This window comes from Pipistrellus kuhlii, unplaced genomic scaffold (genome assembly GCF_014108245.1).
Source record: "Pipistrellus kuhlii isolate mPipKuh1 unplaced genomic scaffold, mPipKuh1.p scaffold_m20_p_44, whole genome shotgun sequence".
Taxonomy (NCBI): Eukaryota; Metazoa; Chordata; class Mammalia; order Chiroptera; family Vespertilionidae; genus Pipistrellus; species Pipistrellus kuhlii.
Window position 1 is genome coordinate 1,435,152 of NW_023425545.1, and position 26,573 is coordinate 1,461,724.

The 26,573-nt window shown below is 69.0% G+C and overlaps 1 protein-coding gene across 6 annotated transcripts in view; it reads left to right on the forward strand.

The window, feature by feature from the left end:
• Positions 1-26,573, forward strand: part of SEPTIN9 (septin 9) — a 106,560-nt gene that overhangs the window by 35,501 nt on the left and 44,486 nt on the right. For 3 of the 6 annotated variants that reach the window (XM_045572147.1, XM_045572146.1, XM_036412252.2), the window contains one exon: positions 25,336-25,932. In XM_045572147.1, coding sequence (XP_045428103.1) covers positions 25,336-25,932 — 597 coding nt within the window. Of the gene's footprint in view, positions 1-4,561; positions 4,578-8,116; positions 8,260-25,335; positions 25,933-26,573 lie in introns of those variants that run through there. The other 3 variants (XM_036412250.2, XM_036412253.2, XM_036412251.2) reach the window with 3 other exon arrangements.

Consider the following 26,573-nt stretch of genomic DNA (forward strand, 5'->3'; position numbering starts at 1 on the left):
CCACTTGCAGACGTGGGCCTGTGTGCAGGTCTGTTCCCCTCTGTGCGGAGCTCACCAGGCGGACCCCCTGCCCGTCCTGCCCTCCCGGCTGGCTCCCGGCCCCCGGCTCCAGAGCTGTGCTCCAGGCAGAGCTGCAGGCCCCGGGCCGGACAAGTCACAGAGACCGGGACTCCCTGGTCCCTGAGACCAGGAGCCGGCCCCGGCCTGAGGGGACAGCCGGGTGAGGGGGCGGCCACCTGGCCGGCAGGGCTGTGGGCACCGAGGAGGGATGCTCATTGTCCCTCCCGCCGTGTCTGACTGGGGCCACCATGCAGGTGCAGCCCCAGAGGAGGGAGGTGGTCCTGGCCCGGGACCGTCCTGTCGGGCGCGCTGGCCAGTTTCCACGTGGCTTCCGGAATCTCCTGGGAGCTTGCCCGTCCCCAAACCGGTAGGCCTGGCTGCCCGGGTCCTCAGGAACCAGAGACACAGAGGGGCCTTCCCCCTGCAGGAGGGGCACCCCGATACAGGCAGTCCGTGGGAGCTGTGTGGCCCCCAGACCCCAGGGCTGGGCAGCCTTTGTCCTTCGTCCTGGCCCCTCTCCTCACAGGGCCCAGCGCAGCGGCCGGGCAGCTGGCCTCTGGCAAAGGCTGGGCCGAGTCACGGCCAGTGAGTCATGCCGGGGAAGGGAGGGGACGCGGGTGAGAGCCTCAACAGCCAAGCCGTCACGTCCCGGCCACTTCACACCGGACAAACAGCGCATTGAGGCGCAGGCTCGGTGCATTATGCAGCAGAGCAGTGCCAGATTGTCCGGGGGGGGGGGTGGCACCCCACTTCCTGCCTCCTCCCATGCGGGCTCTCTGTTCCCAAGGCTCCGGCCAAGGCCCAGAGGCGGCGACGCAGGTCCCGCCACTCTCCCTGGGGGACAGCGGGCGAGGGCACGTCGGGGGGCTGGCGGAGGGAGACTGGCCCGGGGGGACCCCGCGCACTGGCTGCTGCTTGGGCCCCTTCCTCCTTCTCCGTCCTTCCAGGGGGAGGGGCCCGCTCACTTCTGTCCCTAAACACCGGGGGCTGGCCCAGCCCCCTCCACTCCCCCTCAGACCCTGGACAGCCTCTGGGGGAAGTCCTGGAGCCCCGGGGTCCCAGGCCACTAGCTGCGGAGGAGGCAGAGCCCAGGTGGCCTAGCACAGTGGTCGGCAAACTCATTCGTCCACAGAGTCAAATACCAACAGGACAACGATGGACTTTTCTTTGGAGAGCCACATTTTCAAAACTTAAACTTCTTCTAACACCACGTCTTCAAAGTAGACTCGCCCAGGCCGTGGTTTTGTGGAAGAGCCACACTCCAGGGGCCGAAGAGCCGCGCGCGGGTGGCTCGAGAGCCGCGGTTTGCCGACCGCAGGCCTAGACACTCGCCACCTCTCGAGTTCCTGCTTCGGGAGCCGGCCCCGGCTCCGTGGGCTGGGGTCCCGGCTCTCCTCGGAGTGACCTCTGACCGGAGACCAGGCCTCCCCCGGGGCCCGGCTGGAGGCAGGCGTCCGTCTTTGCGGGGCCGCGGGGGCGATGCTGTCCCCGCCTCTCCCCCGCCTCCCGGGCCGGCGGCTCCGGCCCCTCCTGGGGTGGAGGGGTGAGGGCCTCAGTCCTGGCCCCGAGGACCAGCTGCAGGAGCCCGCACATGCCAGCTGCAGGACCCGCCTTTCCAGCCTGGGAGAGAGCCAGGTGCATGCCCTCCGTGGGCAAAGCTACCCTCAGGCTGACCTTCATTCCTCCTCCCTCTCCCTGCCCCTCTCCCCCTCCCCTTCTCCCCCTGTCCCTCTCCCCCCTCTCCCTCTCTCTCCCTCCTCTCCCCTCTCCCCCCCCTCTCCCTCTCCCTTCTCCCTCTCTCCCTCTTCCACTTCCCCCTCTCCTCCTCCCCTTCTCCCTCTCCCCTCCCCTCGCCTCCCCCCTTCTCTTTCTATCTCTCCATCTCTTTCTATCTCTCCCTCTCTCTCTCTCTAGCTCTACCTTTATGGTCAATGGCCCAAACTGGCCGCAGAAGGAGGAAGCAGCAGTGATGGGCCCTGAGCCCCTGGCACGGAGGTGCGCAGGCTGGGCGGAGGGGCGTTCAGGGGCCTGGCATGGAGGTGGATCCCCCGGGGCTGTGGGCGCAGTGACCTCCTTGCCCTCCAGTGACTGGCTGCCCCCTGGCCCGGCGTCGCCAGGGCAGTGGGCAGGGGCATTGTTAGGTCACATGGCCGAGGGCCGAGGGCGCTGATGGGCCAGCAGCTGCTCGGAGCCGACGTCACCTCGGCCGCTGCGGTGACTGTGCTGAGGCGGCCTCGGGCCTCTCCCCCGGCGAGGCTGACGTGGAACTGGGGCAGCCGTGACTCAGCTGGCCGCGCTGCAGGGCAGCCCGCACCCTCGCCTCCCAGAGCGGGTGCTGCAGGGCGCAGGGGCGGGCGGCGGGGGAGGCAGGACACAGGGACAGCCTGTCCTCCGGGCGGTGGCGCGGCCAAGCCTCCTGGCAGCCGGCAGGGCGCTGCGGGCTGGCACAGCGCCTGCTGCTCCGAGACGGGCTGGCCCCAGGCGGCCGCTGCTCAGAGGCCCGGGTGGCTGTGGGAGCCGCTGGGTGGATGGGGGAGTCACCGAGAGGGGGGTGTGTGTGCGTGGGGGGGGGGGTGCGCTGGGCGTCTCCTACCCATGTCTGCGCATCCAGCCTCGGGCGGCCGCTGGAAAGTCGGGGGCTTTAGCAGGCCCCCAAACCCTGATTGGGGGCCGGGGGAGGAGCACGGGGGGCGGGGCTCCGAGAAGCGGGAATGATGGGGAGTAAAATAGGAATCACGGGAAGAAGCGTATCTGGGTGCTCACGCCCCGAGCCCGAGGGCCCAGACTCCCCAATCTGCTGACCACAGCCCGTCAGATAGCCAGCAGCCAGGTGAGGCCGAGGAGCCAGGACCAGGCCTCCCGGCCCCTGAGCTCTGGGTGAAGGCCGAGAGGGCTCCCCGGGGACGTGGGAGGGCAGCCGTGGGGCGAGGCCCCCCTCCCGTGAGGGGGCGTTCTGTGAGCTGGTCATTCGAATGGCACCTTATGTAAGCTGCATCGCTCCCGTTTTTAAAATAGACGACACTTAGAAATTACGTAAGTTATTTTAAATGAATTCACAGGCTTGCCACATGATCCCACTTCTGGGCGAAAGCTCGGAAGAATGGGAAGAGGATTCAGAGACGGCTGCCCTGTCCCCAGCTGCCGAGGGGGAGCGGGTCCCGGCGCCTGCCGGACGCGGAGGAACTGAGAGCGCCCTCCGTGCCCGCGGCCAGACGCGGGGACACACTGCCGGGCGCACCTACGGGGGTCCGGAGGGCTCCACCGCACAGAGGAGGTGGAGGGAGGGTGCCAGGGCCTAAGGGGGAGGGGACGGGGAGACAGTGATGGGGACAGAGTTTCGGTTTGGGAAGATGAGGAACGTTCTGGACATGAGGGTGGTGCCGGCTGCACAAGAACATAAAGGCACTTAGTGCCGCTGGCTGTGCCCCCGAAACAGTCCAGCCGCCCGGCCAGCGCGACCCAGGGGCTGAGGTTGACCTAGAAATCGGGAGGTCGCGGTTCGATTCCGGGTCAGGGCACAGGCCCAGGTTGCGGGTCCATCCCCAGTAGAGGGCGTGTAGGAGGCAGCCGATCCATGATTCTCTCTCATTATTGATGTTTCTATCTCTCTCTCCTTCTCCCTCTCTGAGATCAATAAAATCATATTTATTATAAATAAAAAAAAGTAAAAATAAAAGAAAGCAAAGAAACACAGAATGGGAGGAAGAGAAACAAACGACAACAAAAAACGGTTAAAATGGCGACTTTTCTCCGTGTTACCACCGCGAAGAAACGCATTGCTCCACTACAGAACATGGATCACGCATGACACTTATGTAATGTAGCTCAGTAATGTAAAGCACTTACATCAGCACACAGGTCCCACTCTCAGCATTGGCTGCATCCAGCCATCACCGGTGCTGCCAGCCCTGCCCTGGCCTGGGCCTCTGGCCGCCCCACGTGGGGCCTGCACACTCTCCTAGCGCCAGCCTCAAGGGGGCGCGCTGCTAAGGGCATTTGCACCCCAGAAAAGGCAGATGCTGCAAATCCGATGGTGCTGGTGTGTGACCCCCAGAGTGCGGGTCAGCTGACCCCTGGAGGGGGGCTTGGACTGGGGGCGGCGCCTCAGGGTCAGAGCAGACATGTGCCGGAGGCAGGAACTGGCCGGTGGCCTGGATGGGGGGTGAGGGGCCAGGACTCAGGGCGGCGCGGTCTCTGGAGGTGGGGGGCTGAGGGCTCCCGGGGGCTGGGGAAGGCCCAGCGGCCGAGGTCTCGCAGGCTCTGGAGCTCAGGGAGCCCTACTGTGCGCCAGGCCCGGGCAGAGCTGCGGCCGCATGGGAGCCCTGGTCTGTGATAAAACACAGGCACCCTTAGTGGGGTGTCCTGTCCAAAAGCCTGAGTGGCTGGGCAGCAGCCACGTCCTCCCTCTGCTGCCCAAGCCCCCCCAAGTCCCGGGAGCCGGGGTCATGGATGCTGGGAGAGAGGGCGGCGGGCATGCCAGAGGGCTGCCTCCGCCCACCGCTTCCTCCCGCCGCCCTCTCCCCCAGGCGGGAGGGCCTCCACCCGCTCCCTCCATTCCCAGGAAGGCTGCAGTGACCTTCAATGCCGACACCCTCCCCACCCCCCGCCTGCTTCCCCCACTGCTCTCAGGACTGCGGCAGGGCAGCCTGTCCTGGGGCCGGTTCTGAGGCTGATTAGAGATCGTTGGGAGATGCAGCTTTGACCTAAAGAAATGACTCAGACAGGCCCTAACTGGTGTGGCTCAGTGGACAGAGCATCGGCCTGTGGACTGAAGGGGCCCGAGTTCCATTCCAGCCAAGGGCACGTACGCTGGTTGCAGGCTCCTCCCGGGCTTGGGCCCTGGTCAAGGCATGTGCAGGGGGCAACCCCTGGGCGTTTCTCTCTTGCCCTCTCTCTCCCGCTCTCTGAAGTCCAGGGGAAACGTCCTGGGTGAGGATCAGCAGCAACAAAAAGAGATGACTCAGACGGGAGCCTGACCTCTGTCTTAGCGTGTGTGTGTGTGTGTGTGTGTGTGTGTGGCACTCCTATGACAAACCGGGGGGCTGCACAAAGCAGAAACGAACTCCCTGCTCTGAAGGCCTGAGCCCCCACTCTCTCGAAGCTCAGGGGAGGGTCCTTCCTGTCTCTTCCAGCTTCTGGGTCCCAGGGGTCCCCGGCTCATGGCCGCACCCCTCCAGGCTCCGCCTGCCTCCCTCGGCCTCTCTGCAGCCGTGTGTCCTCAGGCCGGCAGGACCTGCCCCCCCTCTCCAGGGCACCGACCCTCGCCAGGTCCTGTCTTAACCACATCCCCAAGGATCCTCCCGCCAGATCAGGTCTCATTCTGAGGTTCGGGGGGCTCCATCCTTCACCCCACGACACGTCATGGACCTGGGCAGTGGGTGGCCCTCTCCCGTGGCCTTGGGGGGGGTGCTGTGTGTATGTGTGTGCCATCTCAGAAGGCAGAGGCCTCGCCACTGCCGTGTTCTTGCCAAACTGAAGCTTTTTCCTCTTGCTGCTGCAGCTGCTCATTCTATCTGCCCAGGGCCTGCCGGGACCCTTCAGCCAGCCTCTGCTGGAAAGGGGGCGGGGCCTTACTCAGGTCCTGGAGCCCCAGATTGGACAGGGCCTGGATGCGATCAAAGGCGGGATGATTACAGGGCCAGAGGGGGGCCGGGCAGGGACGGGACACCCTGTTGGAGGGTAATTGCTCTGTGAGGGTGGCGCCAGCTGTTCCCCATCTCCTCGGAGGGGGGGCGGGTGGGGAGAGGAAGTGAGTGATGCACAATTAGGGCAGCCGGCTAGATACCAGGGGGGACTTCCTGGCCTGGGGCAGTGTGGCGGAGTCTGGGCTGGGTTTCCTGGGGAGCGTAGGAAACCCCTCCCCTCGGTGTCCCGGCCTGGCGGCCTGGCCCCGTGGTTCGTTCCCGTGCCAAGGGCTACAGCCGGGGACAGCCTGGCTGGGCTCCGGAGCGGTCAGGCCAACAGGGGGCGCCTTCTGGCCTCCAAGGGCGATTCCTTCCTGCCATTATCCCGGGGGCTCCCACGGGGCGGGGGGAGCCTTTTGGCCAGGCGTGCACCCCGGCCGGTCCCCGTGGAGATAAGCCCACGTATATTTAGCTCGGCCGAGAATGGAGGGCGTCACACAATGCGCTGACCCGCGGCCAGTCCCGGGGGCCCGGCCAGCTCTCCCGAGGACAATCGCATGGGCGTGCCCACCCTCCGCCGGTCCTCTGCATGAACACAGGGGAGCAGGGCCTGTGGCCCGGGCTGGAGGCCACCAGGCCCCTCGTCTCCCCAGGCGGCTGTGTGACTGGGCTGTTCCTGGTTAGGGGCAGTGTTCCGCCCGGATCCAAAATTCAGGGGGGCAGCTTTCCCAGCCGGCGGGAGCCGTGGAGCAGGCCCGGTGCTGGGTTCAGACCCGGGGTCCCGGCTGGTGGGGTGACAGGGAAACCCGGGCTCCCTCCCGCGCAGACGAGGGCGTGTGTGCATCTGACATGTCTGTGGTTTCGCTGCTCCGCGTCCGCGAACTCCCTGGGTTGAAAATAGTTCAAAACATCCCAGGCATGAGGCAGGGCGCGGCTCCTTCCTTAAAAAGGAAGGACGGGTTTTATCTGCGGGAAGGCCCGGAGCCAGCGCCTGCTCACCTGGCGGTCGGGCCTCGGACCTGGGGGTGGAGGGCGGGAGTGGCAGTGACCAACCTGAGCGCTAGGAGGCGCTGCGGGGGGCGCTACCTAGAGGAGCTGGGGCCGAGTGGCCCACCAGCACCCCGTCCCCTCCACGCTGTGGGGTCTGCCCCCACTTCAGGCAGAGGCAGTGGGTCTGAGCGAGGGAGGGGCTGGGAGCAGACAGGAGCGTCTAACAGGCTCAGCCAATGGATTGGGGGAGGGGGGACCAGCCCCCAAGCCCTCCCCCGGCCCGGCTGTCAGTGCCAGACCCGCACGGCCCTTCCTGGGGGCTGGATCCTGGTGCTTCTCAAGTCCCAGCTCATCCTGTCGCCCCGGGGCCCCTGGGACCTGCCGGCCGGTGGGTAACGGGGTCCATGGTGTGCGCAGAAGGGGTGCAGGGATGGAGAGGTTCCTGCCCCCCACCCCCATCCTCCCGGCTCCCCATCCTCCGCCTCTAAGAACCGGGCAAGGACCGGGTCCGGGCGCCACACGGGAGATGCCCCGTTGGTGGGGATGGGGAGCGCCCCTCAGTCCTGACAGGGGCCCCGCTGGGCCAGCGCCCCCTCCCGGAGAGGGCGGGAAGGGCGGGGGCGGAGCCCTTGGAGGGGTCCCCCCACCCGGCCACGTGAGCCCCCCCCCCCCCCCGCGCTGCCCGGGGCGCTCCGCCAGCCCGGCCGCCGGGGTCTGCGGGCGCCTCCCCGCGTTAACCGCCGGCGCCGGCCGGGAGGCGGCCGCCAACTGTCCGCTGCGACCACGCCGCTCCCGCCGCGGAGCCTGCGCCCCGGGAGGGGAGTGCGCCCCCCGGCCCTGTCCCCCTCCGCCCTGCGTCCCCCCCGGCCCTGCGCCCCGGGAGGGGAGTGCGCCCCCCGGCCCTGTCCCCCTCGGCCCTGCGCCCCGGGGAGAGGAGTGCGCCCCCTCGGCCCTGCGCCCCGGGAGGGGAGTGCGCCCCCCGGCCCTGTCCCCCTCGGCCCTGCGCCCCGGGGAGGGGAGTGCGCCCCCCGGCCCTGCCCCCCTCGGCCCTGCGCCCCGGGAGGGGAGTGCGCCCCCCGGCCCTGCCCCCCTCGGCCCTGCGCCCCGGGGAGGGGAGTCCGCGCCCCTCGGCGCCGCCCCCGCGTCCGCTCCCGCCCCACATCCGCCCACATCTGGCCGGCGGGCGGGGCGGGAGGAGGGGCTGGGCCGGCGGGAAGGGGGCCCGGCGGGAGGAGGGGGCGGGCGGGGAAGGGGGCCTCGGGGAGAAGGCGGCCTCGGGTCGAGCGCCCGGACTCGGCCGTCCCGCGGCGGCGCGGCCCCGGCGCTGACGGCGGGCGGCGGCCAGGGGCGCGGGGCCGGGGTGCGGGAACCCGATCCGCGGGGCGGGGCGGGCGGGCGGGCGGGCGGAGAGCGAGGCGGGCGCCGCCCCCATTCATTCAGCGGAGCCGCGGCGAGCGGGCCGCCCGCGCTGCAGGGAGCGGAGGAGGGAGCCGGGGCGCCCAGAGCTCCGGCGGCCGTGCCCGCGCCGCCATGTCGGACCCCGCGGTGAACGCGCAGCTGGACGGCATCATCTCGGACTTCGAAGGTGGGTGGCGGCGGCGGGGCGCTCGGGCCGGGCGGGGGGCTGCGGGGGGGGGAGGCGGGCCCGGGCGCCCGCCCCGCCCCGCGCCGCTGCCGGAGGACCGTGCGGGCCCGGCCGGCTTCCTTCCTCTTATTGTTGTGTGTGCGGCCGCGGGCCGCCGCCGCCCGCCCTGCCGCTCCGCTCCGGGGCTCCGCTCCGCCCGGCCCCGCGCCCCGCGCCCCGCGCCCCGCGCCCCGCGCCCCGCGCCCCGCGCCCCGCGCCCCGCGCCCCGCGCCCCGCGCCCCGCGCCCCGCGCCCCGCGCCCCGCGATGCCCCCGCCCCCGCCCCTCCCGCCGGGCCCCTCCCGGAGCGGGCGGCCCCCACTCCCTCCCTCCGCGGGTTACGGAGCGGAGCGCGGGGAGACGGGGCTTCTCCCTGCGAGAGTGGCCGGCCGCCTGGCTCTGGGCCCGAGTGTGAGTGTGTGAGTGTGAGTGTGAGTGTGTGAGTGAGTGTGTGTGTGTGTGTGTGAGTGAGTGTGAGTGTGAGTGTGTGTGTGAGTGTGAGTGTGTGTGTGTGTGTGAGTGAGTGAGTGTGTGAGTGTGTGTGTGTGTGTGAGTGAGTGTGTGAGTGTGTATATGTGTGTGTGAGTGTGAGTGTGTGAGTGAGTGTGTGAGTGTGTGTGAGAGTGTGTGTGTGTGTGTGAGTGTGTGTGTGTGAGTGTGTGTGAGTGAGTGTGTGAGTGTGTGTGAGTGTGTATGTGTGTGTGAGTGTGTGTGTGTGTGTGTGTGTGTGTGTGTGAGTGTGTATATATGTTTGTGTGTGTAAGTGTGTCTGCATGCGCGGGGGTCCTGGAGTGGATAAAGTGCTGGCAGGGAAGCTCACACAATAGTCCGGAGCTCAGCGGGTTCTTAGGGCCGGTCTGCAGCCCTGGCAGAGCCCACTGGGGGGCTGGGGCCTGGGGGGGCCGAGCTGGAGGCCAAGTCCCAGGTCCTCCACCGGGTCCCCCACCCGGTCCCCCACCCGGTGTCCCAGGCAGAGCAGGGCTGGGACCACTGGCCGGTTCATCTGGGAGCCAGAGGCCGGCCGGACCACGCAGGCCCTGCCGCGGTGACTCTGGGGGGCCTGCCCCGGCCGGCGGGGTGTTTGCTGTCCGGTGGCCGCCTGCCCCGGGCAGAGGGTGAGGGTGCCAGGCGCTGGCCTGGCGGTGGGAACCCTCCAGGCAGGTCAGGGGCTGTGGAGCCGGGTGGCCTGTGCCTGGGGCGGACACCTGGACACATGCTCCTCCTGGGGGCTCCGGCTTGACCTGCCTGCCCCCTGCCCTGCAGCCGCCGCTCTCCCGCCCCCCTCGGGGCCTTTTCACGTCCCCGGTGCCCGAGGGCGCCCCCTTCAGGTGGCCTAGTGGGCGCGCTCCCTGTGGCCGGGCCAGGACTGGGTCAGCCACCAGCCCTGCCCCAAGCGCGGTGATGGGACTGCGGTGCTGGGACTGCAGGGAGGGGTTTGTGCGCCCTGAGGCAGGATGGGGAGGCGGAGCTTTGGGGTCCTGTGGTCCAACAGCTGTCGAGGTTCATGCCACGTAGGTTGTAGCTGCGGGTGCCTCCGCCTCGGGGTCCCTCCTCATCTCCTCGGCCGTCCCATCTGAAGATGCTGAGATGCTGGCAGGCTGGCGGCTTCCTGACCCTCTAATTTAGGCGGAGACAATGGCCTCATTGAGACCGTCGGAGGGCAGCAGCTGGCAGCCTGTGACTCCAGATGCAGCTCTCCGGAGGGTTGGGGCATGGGGCCTCGAACCCTCAACCCTCCAGGGCTCTGTGTGCACCAGCCTGTCAGGTGTGCCCTGAGAGTCCGGGCGCTCTGAGGACGGGGGTTCAGGCAGTCCTGCCTGTGTGTGGCCAGCCCCCGGCCGCCCTGCGGGTCCCGGAGCTGCGGGTGGCGCTGGGGGCGGGCTGACAGCCGTGGACGGGGAGGAGGGCACGGCCCGGGCGGCAGTGGGTGACACCGGGCCGGGAAGGCCGCTCTGGCTGACCACTGAGTGCTCATGGGGAGGCCGACCTTGAGTGACGGTCAGACCTTGACGGTGGAGGCAGGACAGCCTCCGTCAGGGCGGCGTGAGGCGGGAGCCAGCGTGAGCGGGTCTGCCGTGGCCGTGGCCGTGGCGGGCCAGGCATTTGCCTGGAGCCTGGGTTTCCGGGGAGCAGCTGGACTGACCGAGGGCCCCCAGAGGAGGGGGTCTGTCCCGGGGGCTGGGCCGTGGCCACCCACGCGGAGTGGGCTCTGCGGACGGCGAAGGGCCCGGGCGCTGCCACCACCTCCGCACGGCGGGCGGGTTCGGAGCCCCGGGCCCGGGGACGCGTCCATCCGAGCAGCCTGGCGGCCTGCCGGGGCCTAAGGGTGTGCGGGGACGGGCAGGAGTGGAGGTATCCAGGCCCCATAATGTGCCGGCAGGCAGGAAGCTGCGTGTGTGTGTGTGTGAGTGTGTGTGTGTCCGTGAGTGTGTGTCTGTGAGTGTGAGTGTGTGTGTGTGTGTCCGTGAGTGTGTGTGTGTGTCCGTGAGTGTGTGTGTGTGTGTCCGTGAGTGTGTGTGTCCGTGAGTGTGTCCGTGTGTGTGTGAGTGTGTGTGTGTGTGTGTGTGTGTGTGTGGAGGGGGGTGTGTGGAGAGTGGGTGCCCTGAGTTGGCTGGTGCCCCACGTTCTGGGCACATCCTCCCTCTGCCCTGCGGAGCGCCCGCCTCTTTTTATCTCCCGATTCCTCGCCTGTCCCCGCCCTGGGGGACCCGGTGTGACGGGTGACCTCAGCCCGCCCCCAGGCAGCAGGGATGTAGCTGTTTGCTGGGTGGCACGTGTCTGTCGGGTGCAGGTCCCCGGGGACTGGGAGGGCGGCAGCACCCTCCGGGATCATGGACCTCTGACCCCGCCGTGGCCTCCCTCTCTGTGACCCCCTCTGTGACCCCCCCCGTGACCCCTCAGTGACCCCCTCTGTGACCCCCCCAATGACCTCCTCAGTGACCCCCCCCAGTGACCCCCCCAGTGACCCCCCCAGTGACCCCCTCAGTGACCCCCCTCAGTGACCCCCTCAGTGACTCCCTCAGTGACCCCCCTCAGTGACCCCCCTCAGTGACCCCCCTCAGTGACCCCCCCAGTGACCCCCTCAGTGACCCCCTCAGTGACCTCGGACTCTGTGGGACCCCCACACAGGGCCAGGAGAGCACTTAGTAATTCCCTGGTGTGATTTTAGTTTCATTTCCCTCGTCCGGCACAGACGGGCCCGGGGTGACCTTGGCCGGTGTTCCCGTGTGAGGGGTGGGGAGGCGTGACCCCTGCCCGTCGCTCTGGGCTGTGGACGGCGTGTCCTTAGGGAGCGTGGGAGCACAGCCATGTCCTTCTCGCCCGCCCGCCCGGCAGCCGCAGGCCATGGCCCCGAGGGGGTCGCCGAGACCAGCTCTGCTCCGGAGAGGAATCCGGGAAGCCCGGGCGTCTGGAAGGCGGACGGCGCGCCGGCCCCAGAGCCCGGCCTGGACGACCCTGCCCCCCTCCGTCCCCGGGGGCCAGCAGCTACCCGGCTCCTGGCCAAGCCGGGCCGGGCCGCACGCTCCCGACACAGGTTCCTCCTCCGGAGCTGGGCCCAGCCTCCTCCCGCCCCTCCCCGGGCCGGGCCGGCCCCGTCTGCGTGGGGTGGTGACAGGGCACGTGCTGACGGCGGGACCGTGAGGACGGGTGGGGGCCACCCGTCCGGGGCTTCCTGGGGGGGTCGGGGCGGAGCGGGTCCGGAGCCTCTGCCGTCCTGGCCGTGGTGCTGAGCCTGGTCCAGGGGGAGTCTGCCCGCCCCCGCCGGGCATGGGAGCGGGCACGGGGCCCCGGGCTTCTGTGCCAGGAAAGCACACCCACAGAGGACGGGCCCGGGTGGCAGCAGCACATGGTGGCACTTGCTTGGGCCACGTCGGGGAGGGCTGTCCCCGGGGCGGGAGCCCTGTGGCCTCGGAGACGGTGTCCTCGGGGCCACCCCGATGTGCGTGCTGCCCTGGGAGCTGGGGCCCTCACACCTGGCGCTGGCCGAGCTGAGCAGGCCCCTCCTCCCCTCCGGGCTCGCCCCGAGGTCGGGAGCCACACTCAGAGGTCAGGTGCCCCCTTGGTTCCCCAGCTGCATGCCTGGGGGTGGGCTGGCCTGCTGCTCCGAGTCTCCTTGGTACAGACTCCGGGTGCAGACTCCTGGGGTACAGACCCCTGGGTACAGACTCCGGGTACAGATGCCTGGGTACAGATTCTGGGTACAGACCCCTGGGGTACAGACTCTGGGTACAGACTCTGGGTGCAGACTCCTGGGTACAGACCCCTGGGGTACAGACGCCTGGGGTACAGACGCCTGGGTACAGATTCTGGGTACAGACTCTGGGTACAGACTCTGGGTGCAGACCCCTGGGTACAGACGCCTGGGTACATATGGGAGCACAAGGCCCCAGGGAGGGGCCGGGCGGGGGACAGGCTCAAGGAATCCATGATGGCCTCCAGACCCAGGAAGGAGCCCCCTTGCTGCGTAGCAATCCCCCAGGGCAGGGTCCCCAGGGCAGGGCCGTGTGTGTGTGTGTGTGTGTGTGTGTGTGTGTGTGTCTGTGTGTGTGTCTGTTGTGTGTGTGTGTGTGTGTGTGTGTGCGTCTGTGTGTGTCCGTGTGTGTGTGTGTGTGTGTGTGTGTGTGTGCAGAATGGTGGGGTGGGAGGGGGCCTCTGGGCAGTGGCAGGGGTGGGGGGGCAGACCTCACTTTGGATCCTCCCAGGAGCCCAGCCAGGAGGCGCGTTCCTATGCTTTGTCATGACGAAGCCACCGAGAAAAAAACAGCCACCCGGTGGCTTTCTTTCCAAATCCTCCGTTTTTTTCCCAAATTTGGAGGCTCTCCGGGTTGCTGTGAGGCAGGAACGCTCTGGAGCAGGCCCGGAGCCCGAGGCTTTGTCATCCCTGCGGCCGTGGGCTCAGGCGGCTGAGTTTGGTCGGGACGGAGCCCGGAGGCCGGCCGGCAGCGGACAGGAGACGCTCCGGAGACATGACTTTGTTGTCATGTTTCAAGTGCGGCCGGCGGCCAGCGCTGAGGGGAGGGACAGCAGGGCCCTGGCTTAGAGGAGGACACCCCCTCCCAGGCTCTGACCTGCCTCGTGCCTCCCTGCCCCCTCGTCCCCGTGCCCCCGGGCCTAACAGCCTCTCCCGGGGCTGAGCCCCCGTAGCTCCGGCCCCTCCCCCATGTCCTGGGCTCGCCGGGGAGTCCCACAGACACCCCAGGAGCAAAATCCAGAAACCAGTGCCCCTCCCGCACACGGCTCTGTGCCCGTCCCCCGTCCCCTGCCTTCCAGCGCCAAGGGAGTGGGGGCGGGGAGCCGGCCAGGTGACCCCAGCCCCTCCATCCACACCGCTGGCTGTGGCATCGAGGAGCCGTCTGATGGGGGTTGAATGACAGCTGTTCCCTGGGTACCCAGGAGCCAGGTCCTGCAGGGATGGGGTGATGGGGAGGGTCTGTCTTGTGGCCGGGGTCTTGCTTAGACAGAGTGGGGGGTCCTAGGGCCGTGTCCCTCTCTCCCCAGTGTCCTCGCCCTGCAGGAGGGGCTGGGCGGGCTCTGGGCAGCTGTGTCTGCTTCCCGTCCCCTCACCCACCTCCTGCCCTCCGAGGAGCTAGCACAGCCCTCTGCTGCTGGCTTCCCACTGTCCCTGGGCAGGGCCTGGGGCCCTCGCCTCCTGGGGGTGCTGCCTGAGGAGGGGGGAAGGGAGCCACCCACAGCCCCTCTGCCTGCGGAGGGTGACGGAGGGACTCGGCTCTCTTGCTTTTTGGCGGGAAGAGAGACAGGGCCAGGGCGGGCGGCCGGGCGAGTGGGTCTGAGGGTCCAGGCCTTTGCGGCCGCCCCTCCCCCAGGCCTGGCGGGAAATGGAGGTGTTGGCGGTGGGCGGTGGGCCGTCCAGGGCGGGGCCTGGTCCCCCGGCTCTCCCGGTGCCCATGCCCGCGGGCCCCTCCCTGGGTGGAGGGGAAGCCTCTGGAGCCGGGCCTGCCGGCCCTCCTGCCACGTGGGTGGCCTTTCCCCGGGGGCCGGGCCCTGCCCGTGTCCTGCAGATCCCTGCCGCCTCCGGGGAGAGCCGCACGTCCCGGCCAGACCACGCCAGCTCTGTGCCTCCCGCCTCCTGCCCCACCGAGGTGGGCGGGCGCTGTGAGGGGGTGGGGTCCCCGCCCGCCCGGGTGCGAGAGCAGAGGCCTACGCTCACGCGTTTGTTGGCTCAGTAGCTGTCTGCGGTGGCGGCCGGCTCTGGGCCGGGTTCTGAGGGCCGGGCGTGGGTGGACCCAGGAGGGCTTCCTGGAGGAAGGGGCACTCCACAGAGGCCCGGGCAGGAGTTTACCGCAGGGTCTTGAGGCAGGGGTGCCGCTGGCAGGGCCCGGGGCTGCGTGGTGCCTCCGTGAGGGGCCTCAGGAGGCTCCAGGCTCCACCGCCGCCCGGAGGGCCTGGGGATGGACGGGTGATGGATGGTGCCGGTGGGAGCGCGGCGCCCAGCGTGTTACCGCAGCGAGGGTGCTGCAGGCTCCGCTCCGAGAGTCTGGCCTTCGCTGGTCAGCAAGTGTCAGAGGGCAGCTGTGCCTTTCTGCTAAGCAGCCGGGGAAATCCGTGCAGGCCGGGCTGGGCCCGGGCCTGGGCCTGTGGTGCGATGGGGAGGGGGGTCATGGCTCGCACTTTTGCAGGCTCCCCCCTCCCCTCCTCCCACCGCAGGGATGAGGAGGGAGGCGGAGCTGGGTCCCCTCCCTCCCTGGTTGCCGCCCCTCCCAAGTCCTGGCTCGGGGAGCACCGTGCTGGGGCAGATGGGGGACAGGGACTCTGGGGGGGGGGGACTCTTGTATCTGCTCTAGCTGTGGCCCCAGTGAGGCTGGGGGGCTCGGTATTTACATCTCTCCCGATATTTAAATGACGAAGCCGCTCGCACACAGCTGCCCTGGCCTCCCCGCTCCCGCTCCCTCCTCCCTCCGCATTCTTCTTCTCTGACCCCGGTCCAGGCCCTTCCAGCTGTTCCCCCTTCGCTCACAGCACTTCCTCTGAGCCAGCTGGTCCTCGTTACCTTCAGACCCAGCGCCTTCATTGAGCATCTACTGTCTGCCAGCCGCCTTTATGGAGCACCTACTGTCTGCCAGCTGCCTTTATTGAGCACCTACTGTCTGCCAGCCGTGGGCTGGGCACTGGTCCTCCGGAGCCTGGCACGGTGGCCTGGCTACCAGCTCCCTCCGGTCACAGCTGGCCCGAGGCCGCAATGGGAGGCGGACACGGGTCTTCCTGCCCCCATGCCTGCATCTCCGGTCACTGCCGCTGCCCAGACCTGCCCCGGCCCTCTGCTGCCGCCTCACGCGGGCTCACCCTGCTCGGTCTGCTTGTCCGGAGTGGGGGAGGAGGGGAGAGCTGGCGGCCCAGAGGCTGGGTCTGTGCAGCTGCCTCTGCTCCCGTCCTGGCCTCGATGCTCTCCAGCTCGATGACGGAGCCCAGCTTGCAGGGATCCGGGCTTGGAGGGGGCGTGCACAGGCTCAGCGGGTGCTCCCTGCCTTCAGAGCTTAGCTTTTAGGGGCCCTGGGATGATAGGGGTGGGGTGGGGGGATGGGATGGGGCAGTTGGAAGCAGACGAGGGCAGTGGTCCATGTGCTGGCCCCAGCGGCTCCCCTGGCCCACGCTGTCACGCTGGGTGAGCCGTAGCCTCTGCCTTGAGTCCCCACCTGTGAAATGGGGATGAGGGTGGAGCACGCTTCGGGTGGTCACGGCAACGGAGCAGCTAATGCCACGGACGCCCTCAGAGCAGGCCGCGTGTGGTGAGTGCTCACCGCAGGTGGACTGGCGGAGTCGGCGAAGCAGGCACCATGTCGGTGGTGGGAGAGGGACCGTCTGCGCCCACCCGGCTGCTGTGAGAGGGCCGCAGACGAGATGTGCGTTTCTCGGGTCTGGAGGCTGGAGTCCAGGACCCAGGAGCCGGTGGGCTGGCGCTCAGGGAGGCACGCTGGTGCACAGTCTTCTCGCTGTCCTCACAGGGTAGAAGGGCACTAATCCGTTCCCGAGGGCCCCACCCTCACCTAACCACCTCCCCAAGGCCCCAGCTCCCGACACCATCACAGGGGGGTTAGGGTTCAGCTTAGGAGTTTGTGGGACCAGACAGTCCATCTGTGGCTGGCAGAGGGGGTGTGCGGGGGGAGGCCTGCAGGCTCCTGGATTGGCCACCGCCCGCCTCCGTCCTGCCCGTCCTGCCCATTTCCTTCCCACGGAGGCTCGGCACGCTGGTTTTTCTCTGCGCATGGCAAACCCGGAGGGGCCCTGGGCAGGCGTGGGGGCCTTGTGACCAACACGCCCCCCTGTCACCTGGGCCTCCGCCCCAGCATTGTCCGCTGTGCCCTCCGTGTGTGCCTCTGCGTGCCCTCCGTGCATGCCCTCCGTGCGTGCCCTCCGTGTGTGCTTTTCGTGTGTGCCCTCTGTGCGTGCCCTCCGTGTGTGCTTTTCGTGTGTGCCCTCCGTGCGTGCCCTCCGTGTGTGCTTTTCGTGTGTGCCCTCCGTGTGTGCTTTTCGTGTGTGCCCTCTGTGCGTGCTCTCCGTGTGTGCTCTCCGTGTGTGCCCTCTGTGCGTGCCCTCCGTGTGTGCTCTTCGTGTGTGCCCTCTGTGCGTGCCCTCCGTGTGTGCCCTCCGTGTGTGCCCTCCGTGCGTGCCTTCCGTGTGTGCCCTCCGTGTGTGCCTGCCCTGGGAGCTGACAGGGAGCGGTGGGGCGGCGCTGGGGCTCCTGGTGGCAGGGGCAGCGCTAGGGTTTCCTTCGCTTGGGGGCGGGTGGGGACAAGGCTTGTGAGCCCCGGGTGGGGTCGGGGTCACACGCTGCCCCTCAGACACCCCCAGGGGTGCCCGGCCCACCAGAACCTCCGGGAGGTGGGGACCAGATCTCCTTCTGTCTGAGCGCAGGAATGGCTCCCGGCAGAGCTGAGAAAGGTCTGGAAGCAGCGGGTTCGAGCCCCAGGGAATTTAGGGGCGAGTGCTAGTGTGGGGCTGTGGGAGCTGGGAGCTGGAGCTGATGGAAGCTTACAGGGCACACACTGCGGGCTGGAGGGCGCTTGCTGGTGCGAGCCGGCGGGTCGGGTCCTGGGCTCCCGTTCCCCCGTGGCTTTCTCTGCCTTTCGCCGCTTTTCTCATCGCACACAAGGGGGAAGGGCAGGTGTCGTGATTGTTTGAAGTCCATCGTGGAGCCCTGGCCGGTGCGGCTCAGTGGGTAGAGCTTCGGCTTGGGGGATGCAGGGTCCCGGGTTCCATTCTGGGCGAGGGCGTGGGCCTCGGTTGGAGGCTCGGTCCCCGGGCGCAGGCTTGGGTGTGTGCAGGAGGCAGCCAGTCCGTGTGTCTCTCCCACAGCCATGTTCCCCTGTCTCTGCCTCTCCCCCACCCTTCCTCGCTCTCTCAGAAATCACTGGAAAGATTTCCTCGGGGGATGATTAACAAAAGTAAAACTAGAAGCAGGAAAAGTTGGTCATCAAATTGAGAGAGCGCACCCCCCCCCCACTCCCCCCACTCCCTCCCCGGGTGAGACTCGGGCCCTGCGGCTTCCCCAGCTCCGGGCGGTGCTGAGTGCAGGGCGGGCACTGCTGGCGGCGGCAGTTTTGGCCGCAGTGGAATGTGGCCAGAGCAGAGCGAGGGCCCTGACCTCTGCCGGGAGGGGGGAGGGGAGGGGAGCGGAGGGGAGGGGAGGGGAGGGGGGAGGGGAGCAGAGGGGGCTGGCACCCTTTCCTCCCTGGCCGGCGGCGGCTCTGCAGGCGGTGGGACTGGGTGGGACTGCCGGCCTGGCTGTGCGGGCCGGAGCGCCCCTCGCTGGTGGCCGGCCCAGGGGCCTCCGCGGGGTCATCCTGTGTCCGAGCTGGGCGGGGCCTGCCGTCAGCCCTTCCTGGACTTTTCCAGGAAACTGAGGCCGCAGGGGTCATGTGCCTGGCCTGGGCGGGGCGTAGATGGCTCGTGACAACCCGGTCCCCCCTCCCCCCGCCCTGGGGCTCCGGCGTCTGCGGCGCTTCCTACCCACCCACACCGGCTCTCCGCGGCTCTCCGCGGCTCTCCGCCTTTTCGTGGAGAAAAGGACGCTCCGCCTGCAGTTTCACTTCCTGCTGGCTCTCCCCCACGTCCGCGGAGGGCCCTGCGGCTGGGTTGGGGTGGGGTGGGGGCCGTGGACAGTTTCCGGGTGGGAGAGGGCTGGCCCCCCCGGCTGTGCCCCTGCAGCGGTGGGGGGGGGGGGGGAGAAGGGCCAGGCTGTCCCGGGGCTTCCCCAGGCACTGGCGGGCGGGCGTGGCTGGCTGCGGGTCAGAGGTTACGGGCTGCGTGGGGGGTGCGGGGCAGGGGGTGGGGGGTCTCCCAGGGGCTCCACTTCTGCCTCCTCCCGCGGCCGGGAGCAGAGTTGGGGTCCGTGGACATGGTCCTGGAGGTGGTGTGGGTGCACCCAGCCAGCAGGCAGGCGGCTGAAGGGCCGCCCGAGACCTGCCCCGGAGGCCACACACACACACACCCCGTCAGTCCCCTCACCGCTTCTCTGCCAAACCCCTCCTGCCCTGAGGACCCAGCGGGCCCAGACCCTCAGGGAAGGCACCAGAGTTCTGCGGGGGCCCCGCCCTCGTCCAGCCCATTGTGGCCGCCGGGGCCTGCTGTGGGGAGCCGGCCTCCCCCCCCCATTCCTCTGGAGGCCTGGGCGCAGCTGGACTCTGGGTGCTGCTCTGAGCGGGGCTGCCCGGGGCCTGACCTCTGCTCCCGGGTCACTGTCCCCTGTAATTAGGCCGCGGCTCACACTGGCCGGGCAGCGCCCACCTGCTGGCCGCCCCGGCCACAGCGCAGCGTGTCCTCCGCCTCTCCCGGCAGCTGGGCTGGATGGGGCCCACCTGGCCCAGCGGCCCCGGCGCTGGGTTCTCACTGCGCTTCAGCCATTCCCAGGCCGGCCATTGGGAGTAGCCACGGCCCATGCACGTCCCTGAGGGTCTCTGGTTGGTCCTGGCCCGCACTGGTCAGTCCTGGCCTGCACTGGTCAGAACTGGTCTGCACTGGTCAGTCCTGGTCTCCACTGGTCAGTCCTGACCCGCACTGGTCGGTCCTGGTCTCCACTGGTCAGTCCTGACCCGCACTGGTCGGTCCTGGCCTGCACTGGTCAGTTCTGGTCTGCACTGGTCAGTCCTGGCCCGCACTGGTCGGTCCTGACCCGCACTGGTCGGTCCTGGCCTGCACTGGTCAGAACTGGTCTGCACTGGTCGGTCCTGGGCCGCACTGGTCGGTCCTGGCCTGCACTGGTCAGAACTGGTCTGCACTGGTCGGTCCTGGCCTGCACTGGTCAGAACTGGTCTGCACTGGTTGGTCCTGGGCCGCAGGCAGCTGGGCCAACAGCCGTGCAGAGGCTTGTCTGCAGGTCCGTGACCCTCTCTGTGGTCGGGGGCCGGACTCTCATGGAGTAGCTCTTGCAGGGCCTGGCCCTCGGGAAGAGGCGTGTTTGGGGGAGCAGGGGATGGGAGGGAAGAGGCGGACAGGAGGCTGGGGAGTCAGCCGGGCCCCGCTGGGGGGGGGAGGAGCTCCCTAACTTTGAGACACTGGGAGCTGGGTCTGTGGTTTATGGTCAGCCACCTCCCAGGGACTGCCATTTATCAGGGGACCTTTGACCCTCAGAGGCCTGAAAGATCACCCCCCTCCCCCCCACTCTCCTGCAGCCTGGCCGCACCCAGGCCTCCTCCCCGCCCCCGCCGCCCTGCCCGGCTCAGGAAGCCCTCCTCTTATCTAACCCGCATCTCTCTCGCTCTCTTTCTCTCTCTCTCCTCTCTCGCCTCTTCCCCTCTCTGCCCCTCTCTGCCCCGCTCTCTCTCTGCCTCTCCTGCTCTCTCCTGCGCCTCTCCCTCTCATCTCTCTGCTACTCTCCCTCTCTCTCTCTCCTCTGCTCTCCTCTCAGCCTCTCTTCTCTCTCTCTGCCTCTCCTCCCCTCCTCCCCTCTCTCTCTCCTTCTTCTCTCTCCCTCTCTCCCTCTCTCCTCTCTCTCTCTCTCTCTTCCCTCTCTCTCTCTCTCTCTCTGCCCTTTCTCTCTCTCTCTCTCTCTCTCTCTCTCTCTGCCTCTCTCTCTCTCTGCTCTCTCTCTCTGCCCCCCCTCCTCTCCCTCTCTCTCTCTCTGCCTCTCTCTCTTCTCCCTCTTCTTGCCTCTCTCTCCCTCTCTCTCTCGTCCCCCTCCCTCTCTCTCTCGCCTCTGCTCTCTCTCATCTCTCTCCCTCTCTGCCCTCTCTCTCTGCTCTCTCTCTCTGCCCTCTCTCTCCTCTCTCTCTCGCTGCCTCCTCTCTCTCGCCTCTCCCTCGCTCTCTGCCCCTCTCTCTTGCCCCTCCCCTTCTCTCTCTCTGGCCTCTCCTCCTGCGCCTCTCCCTCTCTCCCTCTCCTCTTTCTCTGCCTCTCTCTCTCTCCTCCTCTCCTCTCTCTCTCTGCCTCTCTCTCTCTCTGCCTCTCTCTCTGCCTCTCTCTCTCTCTCCCCCTCTCTGCCTCTCTCTCTCTGCCTCTCTCTCTCCGCCTCTCTCTCTCCCTCTCCCTCTCTCTCTCTGCCTCTCCCCGCTGCACCTTCTGCCCGTCCAGCCCTCGTCCGGTTCTGGGTGGAGCAGCCAGCGGGCGGTGGGGGAAGGCAGGTGACAGACCGGTCCAAACACCCGCTTCCAAACGTGCTCCTGCTCCGTCCGCTCCTTCAGTCAAAGAACAGGGAGTGCGGCATCTCGGGGCGACGTCTGAAGGGGCCTGGAATGACCTGGCGCTGCCAGAACCGGGCAGGGGCAGGGGCAGGGGCAGGGACAAGCACCCGGAGGCCGGTGCCCGGGGGTGCCCTCTGAGGGGGGCTTTCCGGGAAGATGCCCTCCTGGGGGCGTCTCACTGTCAGGGCTTCTCTTGGGGGGGTGAGGAGGGCGGGCACCGCCAGGGGTGAACCCTCTGCGGTAGGTGGCCCAGTGAGGACCCTCCTGGGAGGGGATGGGCGCCCTGACTAATGACGGGCAGCAGGAGTGGGCTGGCCGTCCCGTCCCCTGGGGCTGGGTGCGTGGGCCCTGTCCCAGCGGGGGGGCGGGGGGCAGCCGTGGCACCACGTCCACAGACGGCCACGTGAGGCAGGCCGGCCTCCTGTGCCCTGTGGGCGCGGTGTCTCTAGGCTGGTCTGTCCAAGTGCCACCACCCGGGCTTCAGACCGGAGAGATGGGGTGTCCCAGGCCCAGCGGCCCGGCGTCCAGCTCAGGCGTGTGGCCTGGCCGGCGGGCTCCGTGGTGGAGCGCCGACCTAGGAGCCAGGAGGCCAGGGTTCGATTCCCGGTCAGGGCACAGGCCTGGGTGGCGGGCTGGGTTTCTGGTGTGGGGCGTGGAGGAGGCGGCTGATCCATGATTCTCGTCGTGGATGTTTCTCTCTCCTTCTCCCTTCCCCTCTGAAATCAATAAAAACATATATTAAAAGTAATAATAAATCGAAGCGTGGGCAGGGCCAGCTCCTGCTGGAGGCTCGGAGCGCGGGCGCCTCCTCCAGGCCGCTCTGCTGCCCTGGGTGGTGGACTCACCACTGGGGTCTTTGTTCCGTGTCCACATGGCCTCCTCGTGGGTGTGTCTCCCCGGGGTGTCTCCTGTGCTGCCTCCGAGGGCACTGCCATCTCCAGACCCTTCTGAGCGACCCTGCAGAGCCGCTTCCCGACAGCCGCCGCCCGTTCCGGGCTGGGACTCAGGCAGCACAGCGGCTCCGGGAGGACCTGGCCGGGGGTCTGGGGGGGGCTGGGGGGGCTGGGGGGGCTGGGGGATCCGCCGGCGCCCCCCTTTGCAAGGCTGCTGGAGAGCTTTTCCGGGAGAACATGACGTAAGGACGTTGGGGAGTAGGACGAGGGCGGGGATCCCGGGGCCGGCTGTGGCCCGCAGCTGCTCGGGGCTCCCGTCTGCATGGGGGTACCGGGGTCACCGCGCCTGCGCCCCGGCTCCGTGCTCTTTGAGGACTGGACGCGCTGCCTGTGTGTGCTCCGGCGGCAGGGGGATCCTGGAGCCCCTTCCTTCCGGCCTGGACAGAGGCCGTCACCAGAACCAGTGTGAGGGGCCCCCCGGGTGGAGAGACCTCGTGGGACCCTCAGGGACGTCGTTGGCTCCCGCGGCTCATCCCCCCCCCGGGGCCGCGTGGAAATGGGTCAGCTGGGGCCTCCTTCGCCGGGGGAGGGGGGCGAGGGAGGCCAGACCCTCCGGGGGACCGTGCCAGGGGGGCCGTGCCAGGGGACAGGCCGTGCCAGGGGACAGGCCGTGCCAGGGGGGCCGTGCCAGGGGGGTCGTGCCGGGGGGGCCGTGCCAGGGGGTGCGTCGGAGGGGCTGTGTGGCCGTGGGGTGCGGCGGGAGGGCCGAGGGGGTGAGCTGTGGGTGCTGCTCTGTGCCTCCAGCCTCTTCCTTTATATGGACTTGGACTTGTGCTGTTCCCGCTCCCCGCTCCCCACCCAGGCCCCTCCGCTGCCGCCTCCCTCTGGATCGTGTTGCTCTCTGAGGGCCCCGCCCCCCTCTTCCCTCCGCACCCTCCCCTGTTCCCAGCCTTCCTCCCCACCCTCCCCTGTTCCCAGCCTTCCTCCCCACGCCGCCTCGACCATCCCCTCCTCCCGGAGCCCTGAGGGGCCCTGAGACGGGGATCCAGTGCCGGATCCAGTGCCAGGGGGCCCCCAGTGAGAGCGAGACGGGGAGGGCGGCGGGCACCCCCACCCCGCACCCCACGCCCCCAGCTGGCCACCAGGCGGGGTTGGGGGTGGATCCAGCTGCGGCCGAGAGCAGGGTTCCCCTTCTGCCTTCCACCTGGGGCGCCGGGCGGAGGGGCGGGTACTGGCCGTGGGGGTGATGGACGTGGGGCAGGGCCGTGCGGCTTGGCCACTCTGGGGGGTGACCACACACATGTACACACACACACACACACACACACACGCACACACGCACACACGGTGCACGCGTGCCGATGGCACTCACACCGACAACTGTGAAAGTGGTCGCACGGTCACCACCTGGCGCCTCTCCTGTCTCCCCCGCTGCCCCCGCCCCCCAGCCCCCCACTCTGCCCTCCCCAGACCCTGCCTGAGCCCCTCAGCCCCACTGACCGCGGTAGCCCAGGGGTTCACCCTTCTCATGGCCCGAGCGTCAGTTTCTGGGGCTCCCGTAACGCGCCCCCAGGTCCGCACAGCCCCCCTCCGGGAGCTGCGCAGTCCCTGCCGGGCCTCGGGGTGGCTGGGCTTCGCCACCCGGGCCTGTGCCCTGTGTCCCGGCTCGGAGAGGGCCTCCTGGGAGCGCTGTGGCCGGGGGACCGGGACCCGGGGCGGGTGTTGGGGACGGGGCTCCTGTGCAGCCCCCACCCTGGCCGGCGCCTGCCTGCCCCCCAGTGGGCCGGGGCTTCCGGCTGGAATGTGGAGGGGAGGGAGGGCGGCTGCTAAGAGGGGCCTGGGGCCAGCAGCAGGCGGGGAGGGGGGAAGGGGAGGGAGCAGTAGAGCTCTCAAAACCCTGGGCTGGGGGTGGGAGCGGCGAGCGAGGGGAGGGCTGGGGGCCCTGGGTGGATGGGACCGGCCGGCGGGAAGGAGCTGGTGAGTGTGCTGGACCTGGGCCACCTGCCTGGGCTTCTAACCAGGAGCAGCTGGTCTCCTCTGACTTCTTAGCCCCCTCCCCGCCGCCTGGGGAGGGGGCAGAGGTGTGGGTGTGGGAGTCAGTCCCCTCCCCCAGGCCCCCAGGCCCAGGGCCTGAGGAGCAGGTGCAGGGGGGTGAGGACAGAGAGGGGCTGAGGGGGGCAGCCCGCGCCGGCTCCACCTGATTCCACCAGAAACTGCACGGCCAGACCACGTGCTTAGGACGTGGGCCTTGGAGCCCGCAGACAGGCCTCTGGGTCAGCCCCGCATCCCCGCCCCTCCCTGCTGCAGGGGCGTCCCGGTGGCCGGGCCTCTGGCCGGAGACAGGGCCCTGCGTCCGCTCGTCCTCGTCTTCCCGTGGGAACGAAGGCAAACAGACAAGGAGCAAAGGCAGGCGGGACTGTACTTCAGAAAAGGAACCCCCTCAGATGTGGTCTGAGTGGGTGACTGGCCCCCAAACCAAGGGAGGGCCTCCTGGGAGCCCCGCTCAGTGGCCTGGCGGGTCCCTAATCTTATCTCTCAGAAGGGTGTTCATCTCCAGGCCCTGAGGCCCCTTCACCCCGGTCACTGCTCCGGTCAGACTGCGCCCAGGTCTTCCCTGCCCTGGGGGTCTGTTGTCTTCAGTACCTAACTTTGGGGTGTCACCTCTCACACGTATTTCCTCCGGGCCTGACTGCCTCACACAGCTCATATCTGTCTAGCTGTCCACTCTTTTTAAAAAAAGAACAAACACGTTTTTGTTGATTTCAGAGGAAGGGGGAGAAGGAGAGAGGGAGAAACATCCACGATGAGAGAGAATCGTGGATAGGCCGCCTCCTGCACCCCCCCTACTGGGGATCGAGCCCACACCCCGGGCATGTGCCCTGACCAGAATCGAACCCGGGACCCTTCCGTCCGCAGGCAGACAGACGCTCTATCCGCTGAGCCTCACCGGCCGGGGCGAGCTGCAGGCTCTGTAGCAGGAAGGTGGCCCAGCCGGGCCTCAGTTTCCCCCTCTGTCCCGGGGACACCGGCTTTGTGTGCGGCGGAGGGTTGTCTGGGTGCTCAGGGCCAGTGCGCGGCCAGCCAGCCCTCCCCTCCCCTCCGTGCGATGCTCGTGTCAGCCCCTCGCGCCGCTGTGTGTGTGCCGGGCCGTGCTCCCGCGGTTCTGAGCGGCCGGTGCCACCGTCCCGGGGGCGTGTCCCTGGCAGCTGTGGCTGTGGGGAGGGCGGGGTGGCGGTGGCGCGTTTGCCGATGGCGTTGTGTTGGGCGTGTGGGAGGAGGAGAGAGGAGGCCACGGAGGAAGAGGTCAGGCTCCCCGGTCCAGGCGTCCGGTGGGAAACGTGGAAACGTGGCCGGTCCACGCGTGGTCGTGGCGGGACGGCGAGGCCGGCACCTTCCGGCTCCAGCCTTTTCTCTCTCCCCTGAGACGGCTGTGCCCCCGAGTCTCCTGCAGCGGGGGCTGCCCCCCGAGAGGTGCCGCGGGCCCCCGCTCACCCCCTCTCTGTCTTCCAGCCTTGAAGAGATCCTTCGAGGTCGAGGAGGCCGACACGCCCAACTCCACGCCGCCCCGCCGGGTGCAGACGCCGCTGCTCCGGGCCACGGTGGCCAGCTCCACCCAGAAGTTCCAGGAGCCGCCCGCCCGCCACGCCGACGCCCTGAGCCAGCGCTCCCCCAAGCCGCCCCTGCGGAGGGTCGAGCTGGCGGGGCCCAAGTCGGAGCCCGTGTCCCGGCGCACGGAGCTCTCCATCGACATCTCGTCCAAGCAGGTGGAGGGCGCCGGCGCGGCCGGGCCCTCGCGGTTCGGCCTGAAGCGGGCCGAGGCGCTGGGCCACAAGACGCCGGAGCCCGCGCCCCGGAGGACGGAGATCACCATCGTGAAGCCCCCGGAGCCGGCCCACCGGAGGGCGGAGGCGCCCGCCGCCCCCACGGCCGAGCCCGCCCCCAGGAGGGTGGAGATCCAGGTGCCCAAGGCGGCCGAGGCGCCCGCCGCCCCCGCCCCGTCCCTGGAGAATGCGGAGCCCACGCCGCTGGCGCTGGCGCAGCTGCAGAGCAGGCTGGAGCCCAGGCCCCTGCTGCCCTCGGCCGAGGCCCCGCCCAGGAGCCTGGACGGTGAGTAGCCCGGCGCCTGGTGTGGCCGGTGCCGCCCGGGCGGTGCTGGTTGGGGGCGGGAGCTGCTTTGCCACGGAGTTCTGGAGAAAAGCGGAATGGGGGCGGGGGGCGGCGTCCATGGGGACCTAGAACGCGCGGGGGCCAGCGGCCGCAGCTCAGGGAGCAGACTGTCCAGGGCGGAGGGGCCCGAGGCGGCAGGTGGCACTGAGCTGGGCTCCGGGAAGGACCCAGCATGGGCCGGGCTGTCCGGCTGCTGCTGTGCCGGAGCCGGAGCCGGGAAATGAGAGCGGGCGTGCTCTCCCCGAGGACGGGCTCTCCCGGCGCGTTCCGGGCAGGAATCGCAGGCGGCCTGGGAGTGCCTGGCAGAGGCCACGGTCCCGGTAGGGGCTGGGGAGTTTGGGGGGTCCTGCCCCCGGAGGTTTTGCATTGGAGGGAGGCTGGGAGCAGAGGCCAGGACACAGGAAACCTCATCTCTGCACCCACAGACTCTCTGGGCTGCTGGGTGGGGCCCCCGAGCGGGGGGTCCCTGTGATACCAGCCCACAGCTACGTTTGGGGGTGATCTGATGAAGGGGGGGGGAAGGGGCGTGGGGACTGTCCTCAGAGGACCAAACCCAGACTCAGGCTCGCTCGGGAGCTCCC